This window comes from Oncorhynchus gorbuscha, linkage group LG13 (genome assembly GCF_021184085.1).
Source record: "Oncorhynchus gorbuscha isolate QuinsamMale2020 ecotype Even-year linkage group LG13, OgorEven_v1.0, whole genome shotgun sequence".
NCBI lineage: Eukaryota > Metazoa > Chordata > Actinopteri > Salmoniformes > Salmonidae > Oncorhynchus > Oncorhynchus gorbuscha.
In genome coordinates, this window is record NC_060185.1 from 49,565,627 (window position 1) to 49,576,646 (window position 11,020).

Genomic DNA, 11,020 nt, shown 5'->3' on the forward strand with positions numbered 1-11,020 from the left:
GCCGAGCCTGAAAACAACAATGGATCCAGGAGGGGACACACTCGTTCTCCCACAGCCGTTGTGTCTTTCATTCAGTCCCCTCTCTTATTCACTCTCCTTTCTGATATTGGACAGTTTGCTTTTTACATTTAGTAAAAACCTACCATGTCAATTATATTAAATATGAAATAGCCTATACAAACAACAATAAAACGCATTTGAAGTGACCAGAGTTTAAGATGACGACTTGCAATCATTTTATTTTTGAAATACTAATGACAACAATCAAAACGCTAGTGTGAAGGGAGGAGTCTGGCATACAGTATACAAAGAAGCTGTGGATCTGTTAAGAATCTGAACATACACTGAACATGTTTAACTGAATAGGACTTACAGCAACACGACAGAGGTAGACACTAGGAAGGACAGCGCATTGGACTATGGTCGTTTCTACTGTACATGAATATTGGTTATTACAATGAACAGAGTCAACAGGTGAGCCAGAGGTTAAAACTGATGTCAACGTTCAAAGAACGACAGATAACAGACAATGACTGACTACACAATAAAGAATATATCACATATGGAAAGTGAAAAATAAACAGCCTTTGATAGATGGTCCCTTTTACTTAACAATTTCTCCACAGAGAGGTGGTTTTCAGGTTGTCTTGCACCGACAGTTAAATGCTTAGGGCTCGATTCAATCTGTCGTGCTGAAGATCCTCGCTACAGCACAATATACATTTAAAGGCAATGATGGCACATTCGCAGAGACTGCATTCATGGTAAACGGTGCATATGTCGGCTCAATTGGAAATTACCTTTCATGTTCAATCACGCTATAGCGCTGAACATCCGCGATATGGATTGAAACGAGCCCTTAGTTATGCTTTCCTTTAGTTGAATCCTCAATTCAGGGATTTCCTGCAGGTTCTTGTCGAAGTCTGCCTCAACCACAATATATACACAGACGGAGCCTGACAAGGAAAACTGACAAGGCAGACAAGAGTTGAGTTTAAGTGTCCATTTTGTATTTGGTCAGAGTACTGGATGGTCCCCTAATCACCACAGGTAGTATTGACAATGGGTAGGTAGGAACCATTTTTAACATCCATGGCTAGCCTATTGGAAGGGCAACTCGCCTCCACCAGTATCACTCTGGTCCCCCCGGAGGCGCTAAAGCTACATGCTAAAGCTACATGTCATCTGTGAGTGCTGTGCTGATCACGGCTATTAGCCTTAGGCTAACGTTAGCAGCATGGTGAAGACAGACTTTTTGAAATGTATTCTTTTAGGGTCTGGTAGTGGTCGTGTGTGGGAAGGAGAGACAGGGGTCTGGATTATAGCCTCGTCCAGCAAGGCCTTTGGGGGAAAGGGGTAACCACACCATTAGGGTACAAGGTGCCTCAGCTACTGCTATTACCGTGTGTGTCCAAACTCTCATACTGTACTATGTTTGGGTGAGAGGACTCTCACAGGGTACAGAGTTAGGTCCCTACACACCCTAAACTTCTAGTTTGAGGAGCAACACAACAACAAAAAAACTTAAAGTTCAGGGGTTACCACATTCAGTCTTAAGGGGGTATGTTTTGCTCTCATAGGTCCCCCTCTGTCTTCACCTGGACCAAATCACACCCCTCGTTATCACACTGACCCTGAGGGGCAGAGCCGGGGAGTGACAGTGGGAAGGGCTGCATCAGAGAGGCCTGATTCTCATTGACTAGCTGATTGAACTGCTGGTCGTTATAGTAGCCCAAGTCCTGCCCAGACTCACACTGGTTGGGGTTAAAGTTCATGTCCATGCCACCTGGGACAAAGAGGGAGTTGACCCCCTGGCCAAAGCCAAGGAGGGCAGGGTCATGGAACAGAGGCTCCAGAAGTAGAGAGAGAACACTGATGTCCTCTGGGCTTATGCACTCGTTCAAGAAGCTGTCCTCCTGGGTGTCACTGTAGTGGATCTCCCCCATGGTGGAGGCCCCAGACTGGGTAGGAGGATGCAACTCCTCTGGGACCAGCCAGTTATCTGCTGGGGTGAAGGTGAATGGCTCGAGTGGCTGCGATTCTGCTGCAGCCACATTCTGAGCTGTGGGCGGTAGAAAGGACTTGTGTTAGAACACCTTACTGGCACTCAGCTGTGCAGTCATTTGTTTTTGTGAGGCTGCTGTGTAAGCAGCCTTCATTGTTCTCTCTTTCACTTTCCCTTTTACTTTCTGTCCTGAAATAGGTCGCAGAAATTGAAGCTGGAAAGAGAGAGAGAGAGCCGAGGCCAATCCTCACCTGCCACACAGGATCTCTCTGTGAAGCTGATGTCCGTCTTTATCTTTCTCTTCCGCTTCACCTCATAGGGATCTGAACACGGCATCAAAACAGAAAAGAAGAGGAAAAATAAATCACCTAACATGTTATAACACAGCATTTATGATATCATATATAACATCATAAGTTGTATCAACCTGTGTTGTTGGGCTGGTAGGTAAACGTGACGGGGTCACTGTCCATGTGGTCAGAGAGACGACGCAGGAAGACTTTTACTTCCACTTCCTCCCCCACGTCCTGTTCCCGGTAGGACGGGGTCTTGAACACGATAGCGATCTGCCGGTGGACGTCCGTCTGGGCAAACTCCGCCTTGGCCTCCCAAGACCCCCTCTTGAAGATGATCTCTATGTCGTCTGAGCGGGCAACACGCACGCACGCACGCACACACACACACACACACACACACACACACACACACACACACACACACACACACACACACACACACACACACACACACACACACACACACACACACACACACACACACACACACACACACACACACACACACACACACACACACACACACACACACAATCAGCTTGTATCATTCTCCAAGCTGTTTGACTTCAACAGTGTATTTCCTGAGAGGTGTCATCACACGTCATGTGTCACTTCCATTTAGTTGTTTTAACAGGAGTTTACTTCCCCATTGTATATTACAACTTGTGAGTCTGGCTGCATCTCACCTTTCTGGACTTTGTCGCAGAGCATGTAGATCTCAGTCTTGCCGGTGCATGGCCCTTTAACAATGTTCAGACGGTTGATCTTCAACTCAGATGTGGTGGTCGCCTCTGTGAACACGCACACACACACACACACACACACGCACACTGAACATCTGCTGGATCGTTCAGGAAGTACATTTACATAGCTGTGGTCTTACAGTGCTGTGTCGCATCACGTTAGAGGACCATGTAAAGGCAGTCATGTGTAGGTGGTTGTGTCAGTGTCAGGAGGATGTTTGGGAGGGGATCTTACTCTTGTCATAGACGGGGTTGGACACTATGGGGTTCAGAAAGTCCCTCTTTCCATCCACCCACTCCAGCTCACACTGGAAACACAGCCGCACCACGTTCATGTCCATGTCCTCGATACTTTTAGAGTGGCCCGCTGGGAGGACAGAGGAGAGGATATTACCCTACTGCTAATGACAATACAACTTTATTGTACAATAATATTGGATGTGTGTAATTGGATACATTCTGCGTGTGCTTGCGATGTGCTTAATGTCAGGGCTCTACTCACTTTTAAAGGGGTCGATCTTCTGATTCCGTCTCTTCTCTAGAGAGGCATCCAGCTCCTTCCGCCTGACACACTGGATGCCCAGGTTAGCGAAACTGCAAGATGCACACAAAACATGGTTGGTTACCAACCATTAAAAACAGACATGTTTACACTAACCCAGTGCACTCTCCTAGCAAAGCACCCCAAACACGGTGAAGGAGGAATGAGAAAGGAGGGGGATATGGGCCTCTGGTGGACAAAGGGAGAAACTTAAGAAAAGAGAGCGATGAATAGAGGAGAGAAAGAGAGGGGTACCTGTGACGTCGGTTGCTGTGGGGGTTAAAGCAGACGACACAGATTCCGGTACCATCCGCACAGTCTTTACCCACAAGGCAGTGGGGGTGTGGGCGGTACGGGTAGTCTTTGGTCACCAGGGAAACAGTGACCATCACTTTTTTTATGTTCTGAATGGGACCCTGGAGCTGAAAGAGGGAGGAGAAAGGGGGAAGAGTGTGAAGAAGAGAAAGAAATGGGGAGAGGGACAAAGAAAGAGGAGGAGGAGAGAGATACTGTATGCATCAATCAAAGCGAGATATGCATCAACCAAACCTTCTTTCTTCCTCCGACACAAGTGAGAGCATGATTAAAACTGAGTAAATGTAAGGTGAACAACCAAAACTGATTCAGTGCCTCTCCCTTTCAAATGTCAAGCGTCAAACTTCGAACTTGTCTGATAGTGTTAATCTTAGAGAGCCGCGGTCTGAATTGTAGTATGTGGGTGGGGATCAACAGTGTTTAATCAGACAAAGATGTGGATTTGTGGGGTACTTTCTATTTCAGTTACAATCAATCCCTCTACCTCTGCCCCTGATCCTTACACTTGAAAGGCTCTACGTGTTGAGGGCAGCCAAACCAACAAGGGGGGAATTCTGGGATAGGTGGTACATTCCGTTAACCCTTCCACTTCCCACACAGACAAACACATCCAGTGCATGTTAGGGATGACATTGGGAACACAATTTGCAGTAAACAAATATAAGGACTAGGTTCTATTCTAATAAGACGTTATAGCAAGGTTCTGACTGAGTGGTCACGAAGATGTAACTTATCACAAGAGTAAAGGTGTTAACTGCAACTGCTAAGTTGTTGTAAATTAAAATACAGCCAAATACAATATGAATCTATTGGGTACCTCTATAGCAGGCAGGGTCTTGTTGGAGTCCCCACTGGAGGCCCCTAGGATGCTCCCGGCCGAGCGGCCCTCACACTCATAGCGGAACCTCATGCCTCTCTCCTTGGGCTGCTCCACCACAGCCAGGGTGGGCCTCTCCAGGATCTGCTCCAGCAGATCAGTGTCTGTCTGGGCCTGTCGAGAGGGACCCGCTGGCCCCCTGGAAGTCCCTGAACCAGAGGATCCCCGTCCTCGTCGGTTTGAGCCCGAATGAGAGACCCCACGAGTGGGGTGAGGTGCTGCCATATCTCTGGTGCTAGAGGGGTGCTGGGGCTGAGGGAAGAAGCAGGGTGCCTGCGGAGAGACATAATTTAAAGACAAAAGGCCATGTTTAAAAATTCATGTAAAGAACACAGCCCGACAACAAACAGTTAACTTTGTATCCAAAAACATCATCATGACGGTACTGAGAATAAAACGGTTGAGGGCGTTTTCAAAGATAACCTGCATTGTTATCGTTTATCTACATACTCCCTCTCAGTACACCACTTTCTATGTCCTCATTTGACACATTCTGTTGCCATGCCCCCCTCTCAACCGTTAAACTAGAGAGCATCTCTTCCGTTTTTGGTAAACCCCTCTATACTTCCGTCCTCTCAGGCGACGGAAGTTTTTCATCCTTCATGCCTCCCTCTCTCTTGCTCTCTCTCGGTCTGCCCATTTCTCCTGGTTTCTCTTATACGTCAAAGTGGTATACTTATATCAATAGAAAAATGGCCTGTGTTCATTATAGACAGAAGCAATCTCTCTCACACACACTTTGCCCTCAACTCTCCAAGTTCAACCACATACCTTCAAATTAACAGCCCGTTTCAAGTATCCCTAGAGACCAGCAACAGGAAAAGCGATTCGCCAAAAACAAACCGGAACAAAGAAAAACAAACTGACCGACTTAAGGGATCGCCTTAAACTCTTTGTTATTACAAGCCGTCCAACAACTCAAGTCTGTCTAAACAAACCACCAGAAGTGGATAAGGCTGTATGAACAAAAAGAGGTGTGTGTGAGATCAATGTGCTCCACTTCAAAGTAGCGTCTACAGGCGGTTTGTGTGTGTGTGTGTGTGTGTGTAAGAGTGATATTATGGGCATGCCTTAGAGCCTCTACACAAAAGCAGCTTGGATCGAGCCAATCGAGCCAGGAGCAGCATGCTCAGGAAACAGGAAGTTGACATAATCTACAGCAGATCGACCAATTAGAAAAGCAGAAAAGCCTCAGAATGTGAACTTCCACCCTGAAAGGGTTGGCCCCCGGAAGGAAGGGAATTCAAAAACGAAAGTTGGAATCAGATGACACTCTTTCTCTCCTTTTCTGCCACCTCCCCCACGAGAGGAAACAACATGCTGACGGGGGTGTGTCAACTCAGCTAACAGTCTATTCCAAGGCACCACTTTAACACACAGACACACACAGACCACAATTGTCTCACTGTGAGTTCCAGACTATTTGAGAACAGCAACCCAAGGCATAACAACAAGGTGCTCAATGACACCTTAGACTTCAAGCACCAGTGAATCGAGGCACCACGCTATGTGCCGTTGTGCACATTCCTTATCCATAGAAACTGTCAGTAGTCGAGTTTCACTTAGCCCCGAGGTGTGTCTGTCTGCCTTGTAAAAAGCGATAGCACACATCCCTGATAAGACTATACTTCAGATCAACCCATTAGCTGTTTTCTTGACTTTATCTCCCAGCTATTACAACAAACTGAGATACCAAACATTAATAGTGTGAACTGATGCGACCATAAAGAGTACCTGAGAGGCTGCAGAAACAAATCAAATCACTAACTAACCACTACAAGTCGACCTCTCGGTTTTACCTATTGAACTCTATGAATCAATGGCCTAACAAAAACGACAATTTATTGTACATATTTTCCTTCAAGAGTGGCTGAATATATTTTTGCATTAGATCCCGAAAGGCTTGGTACTCACCCTGGAGGTCGTGCCCCTTGGCACCAGTACTGGGGGCGTTGAGGAGGGTGTCTGCCTGGACATGACCCTGTGGTTCTGGGCCTGGAGGTCAGAGTCTACGGGGGGATGAGGAGGTCCAGGGAGGCAGAAACCAGACTGGACATGACAGGGAAACTCCCGGTCTGCAGAGATCACCTCCTGAATGATGTCTAAAAAGAGTAGAGGGAGTGGGATGAGAAGCCTGCAAAGGGAGCTGGTGTGTAGGTCATCTGAGTGTGATCTATGTCTGTATGTGTGCAGTACCAGCTACATTAAACCACGAGCATGATGCATAGGCCAAAGAGGCCCTATGTATGTAGACTATAGGCCTACTAGATATAAAACATTTTTTTTAAAGTATTTCAAACTGTACATTAATAATAAATAGCCTACTCACCCAAGTCGATTGCTGGTGTACAAAGCAGGAGAAGAAAAGTGAGTTAACTCATGAATAATTACTTTGTGACAATGTTATACTATAGGTGTAACAGGCCAGACTAACTACATGTATGACAATGACTGTAATAGTATAACAGGTAAGTCATATGTAATAACAGGTAATATGTATTACATTGTAATAGTATATGTTTAACAGGTAGCCTAAGACTAGTGCCCAAGACTAGTGCGATATCTCAGAAGTGGGTGTTGGCCCCTCTACTCAACTGTCAGTCACGCTTGGGAAGACAGAATGACAACACAAACTGCCAATTGAATAGCATGGCAGTGTACCGTTTAAACAGTAGGTTCACTTGTCTGGGCCCCTGCAGTCAGTCCCCTTTTTGACACAGACCCATGACAATGCGTTTCCTTTACACTATTCTGTATATCTGTATAAAATACGTATGAAAATTATACTACTGTCCATGCCAATGTGAATGTCGTGGGACAACACACACCAGACACCGTAGATGCATAACTCCGATTTAGTTTACGTAAAAGAAAAGTCACTTACTTGAAGTGCCATTTTGAACACTCATGTTTCTCATGGCACGTTACGATGTTTGTCCTGGAGGTGGAAAGTTTGTTCGAGTAGTTTAAAAAACCCAGACACAAACACAAGTCTGTCCTATTTCCCCAGACCGATCATTGCGTGGCAACCGTAGGAGACAGCGATCAAAAAATCGCTCTCGGATATGCTTCAATTGGCCTTTCGTTTTTAAGAAGCATACGACGTCTGGGTGGAAATCCCCTTACATCACCAGTTGGGGAAACCCCCTAGCGGCAGTGTTGTGCTGGCTGTAGCCATGTACAAACGTCAAATAACGGCTCACTCCATCACCTATATTTAGCAAACTACTGTAGCACAATAGCCGCCAGTGCAATGTCTCGAGTGGGATTATTGTTTTTATCTAATACATTTGCAAACATTTCTAAAAACCTGTTTTAAGCTTTGACATATGGCTGCTACTAAAGGGGTAGATAGTTCAATAGTAATATCCTCTAAAACGCTCCGGTGACAAACAAACTGTGCTGCCCTGTTTCCAATCGTCCACATGGCTGGGAGAACCTATTCAAGTAAGTAAGTAAATACATTTCGAAAATAACTATGTATTATTAGCTCATTTGCTACAGTGCAGGCTAACTCAAATGAGCTAGCCAGTCGGTTAGCTACCTAGCCATCTTCACGTACTGTATAGATAGCTAGCTAAGTGAATGAAATATCACCATCTACCTAACGTCATATTAGTTAGCTATCTTGATGTATTTATCGCTGTAAAAAAAAAAAAAAATCAAAATGCATTCGTAGGTAGCTAGCTAACAGCCATGGATGACGGTGAAAGGATAGCAGCCCCAACTGTCAGTGAAAGTAACGTTAGGCTATTCTGAATAGGACATGTACTTTTGTGTAGTTCCTGTCCCTAGAAGTGAGGATGGATATAATAGCAACATAATATTCAGTGTGGTGTAATTTGACTACAATGACGTTTGTTTCTTGTGAGGTTTTCTGTCCTCGGGTAAAGAGTGCTATGAAAGCCTGTCTACATATGACGAGGTCCCAAATGAAGAGCAGTGGTTCTCAGTCCTGGGGACTCAAAGCAGTGCACGTTTTTGTCTTAGCACTGCACAGCTGATTCAAATGATCAACTCATCATCAAGCTTCAAATGGTATTAATGTATTCGTTTGTGATGCTATCCTTGATATGATCCTGTTAATGTTATATGCTACACATGCATATATGTGTGCCCATGCATCTTTCAATCCAATTTTATCATGATTTGTTATCAGGGATATTATACTTTATTTATTATACTTTAGTAATCCACAATGACCTGGTGATGTAAAAGTCCATATTCCTACAGATACCTTGTAACTGCAGATTCCTTCAAAACGATTGCCTACAGTTGATGTGTAGGGCACAGCAAGGTTGGGTGACTAGGGCCATCTGGGACTGCCTGCTGGAGGAATTCAAGTGTGTGAAGGAGCAATTCAAGTGTGTGAAGGAGCAATTCAGGTGTGTGAAGGAGCAATTCAGGTGTGTGAAGGCTACCTGTGTCCTGCATAACTTCATGAGGATAGACACAAGGACCAGGAGGGGATCTGCAGCTCGACACCGTGTGTGTCACGTTCTGACCTTTATTTCCTGTGTTTTTGTATTTAGTTAGTATGGTCAGGGCGTGAGTTGGGTGGGCAGTCTATGTTTGTTTTTCTATGTTTTGGGTATTTCTATGTTTCAGCCTAGTATGGTTCTCAATCAGAGGCAGGTGTCATTAGTTGTCTCTGATTGAGAATCATACTTAGGTAGCCTGGGTTTCACTGTGTGTTTGTGGGTGATTGTTTCTGTCTCTGTGATTGCACCAGATAGGACTGTTTTGAGTTTTCACATTTATTGTTTTTTTTTGTAGTCAGTTGTTCATGTGTACCTTAACGTATTAAAAAGAACCATGGACACTTACCACGCCGCGCATTGGTCCTCTGATCCGTTTCGCCTCTCCTCTTCGGAAGAAGAGGAGGAAATTCATTACAGTGTGCCAGAGGAAAAGTCTGTTGCTCTGCAGGATGTTTTAAGGATGGGGTTCAACAACACAGCAAGAGGCAATCTGTGTACAGGAGATATTCACCTCCTACTTCTTTCGAAGAGGGTGCTGTTCCCTGGCAACACCATAGACTACACTATGCACAACCAAAGGCTCTTTTAAGAGCCATTCACATTGCAATAAGAGTATTCTTCCATTTACTTAGCTATGTCAACTGCAGTTATTCAATTCCCAGTTTCTCTCCCTTTGATTTCTACTTCTCAGGTGAGGGTGCTGTTTAGGTAAGAGTGTGATGTTTGTACAAAAACAAAACAGGCTATTTTAAATCACCCATATTGAAAAAATGTAGAACAATTAGACACCCTATAACCCACAACTACACACTCATGTATCAATCTGATTGATGGATTGTGTTGTGCAGTAAGCAGGCTCAGGTGTATAACTGTGGCTCCTTCCACCTTCAAAGAATAGGCAAGAGTGCCAACTATGGAGAATAATAAGACACTCAATTATTTCTATTACTACGCTATATTGTTTGTTCTTGTGTTTCCGTTCATGTGTTTCAGCATAAAGTACTCTGCAGCCACTTAGTGTGGTGTGGACACCAGGTGAGGCCACACACACAGATTCCTGTTGAAGACTGTCACGTTAACTACCTTATTTTCTCAATAAATAGTCTCTCTCATTCACTTCATCCCTCTCTCCTCTTCTCCCTAAATCCTCTAGGTTATATCAGCTGTATCGGTGAACACCTCCCGCATCTGAACTGGCTACATAGAGGGCACTTGGTCAGGTCAACAAGAAGTATTATTAAAGAGATGTTTTACATTGAAATACAGATGTAGTTGTCCCAGAGTTAATGATCCAAGGTCAGTTTTGCATTTAATCTGATGATTATGAGGACTAACAATGTTAGTATAAAAAATAAAAACAAGGCTTAAACATGCTATCTCTCTTGTCTGCAGATATGTTTTGATGTGAGAGAGGATGCCAACTCCCAGTCCCATCATCGCCACCTCATCCGCTCTTAAGATAAGTGTCTCTAGTCGGCCCGAAGGTTATGAAATTGTGATGAACTGAGAGAATATTTGGGTATCAATGATTCATCAATCATATGCTGCCTTCCCTCCTCCTATGTTCTTACCTCTTTCCCTTTGTCTTTAACACCTCTCACCACCTCTTTCTTCCTCTGTTTTATAATGTACAACAGATGTACATTGAAGTACAGATTGAACTTGCATTTATAATATTACAAATATATTTATGCATGTATTTATCCAACACTTGGATAATGAACTTCTTTCAATAAAGTGTCACATTCTCTACTGGTTGAAA

The 11,020-nt window shown here is 44.4% G+C and overlaps 1 protein-coding gene and 1 long non-coding RNA gene across 3 annotated transcripts; one reads left to right on the forward strand and one right to left on the reverse strand.

Moving 5' to 3' along the window:
• Positions 1 to 221: 221 nt before the first annotated feature.
• On the reverse strand, positions 222 to 8,531 carry LOC123993075 (transcription factor RelB-like). 2 transcript variants are annotated; one of them, XM_046294839.1, is made up of 11 exons: positions 7,662 to 8,531; positions 7,107 to 7,118; positions 6,692 to 6,879; positions 4,718 to 5,050; positions 3,841 to 4,007; positions 3,547 to 3,638; positions 3,280 to 3,411; positions 2,988 to 3,092; positions 2,433 to 2,648; positions 2,257 to 2,328; positions 222 to 2,062 (listed from the first exon to the last, which is right to left on the reverse strand). In XM_046294839.1, the coding sequence occupies exons 1-11, from the start codon at positions 7,693 to 7,695 to the stop codon at positions 1,575 to 1,577; spliced, it is 1,839 nt and encodes a 612-aa protein (XP_046150795.1). In that variant the 5' UTR covers positions 7,696 to 8,531; the 3' UTR covers positions 222 to 1,574. The 2 variants fall into 2 exon arrangements, with proteins under 2 accessions (XP_046150795.1, XP_046150796.1); XM_046294840.1 differs by lacking the exons at positions 6,692 to 6,879; positions 7,107 to 7,118; positions 7,662 to 8,531 and adding an exon at positions 5,549 to 5,825.
• Positions 7,935 to 11,020, forward strand: LOC123993076. Its single transcript, XR_006831358.1, has 2 exons — positions 7,935 to 8,224; positions 10,252 to 11,020. It is a non-coding gene; the product is annotated as an uncharacterized LOC123993076 (long non-coding RNA).

What these genes read in the sequence shown, in the direction of transcription:
- LOC123993075 (XM_046294839.1), bottom strand. Translation starts at nt 7,695, where the DNA reads ATGAGAAACATGAGTGTTCAAAATGGCACTTCAA. An exon ending in CAAGGGGCACGACCTCCAGG is followed by an intron (nt 5,051 to 6,691) that starts GTGAGTACCAAG and finishes GTCTCTCCGCAG; the next exon opens with GCACCCTGCTTCTTCCCTCA. An exon ending in CAACCCCGTCTATGACAAGA is followed by an intron (nt 3,093 to 3,279) that starts GTAAGATCCCCT and finishes GCGTGTTCACAG; the next exon opens with AGGCGACCACCACATCTGAG.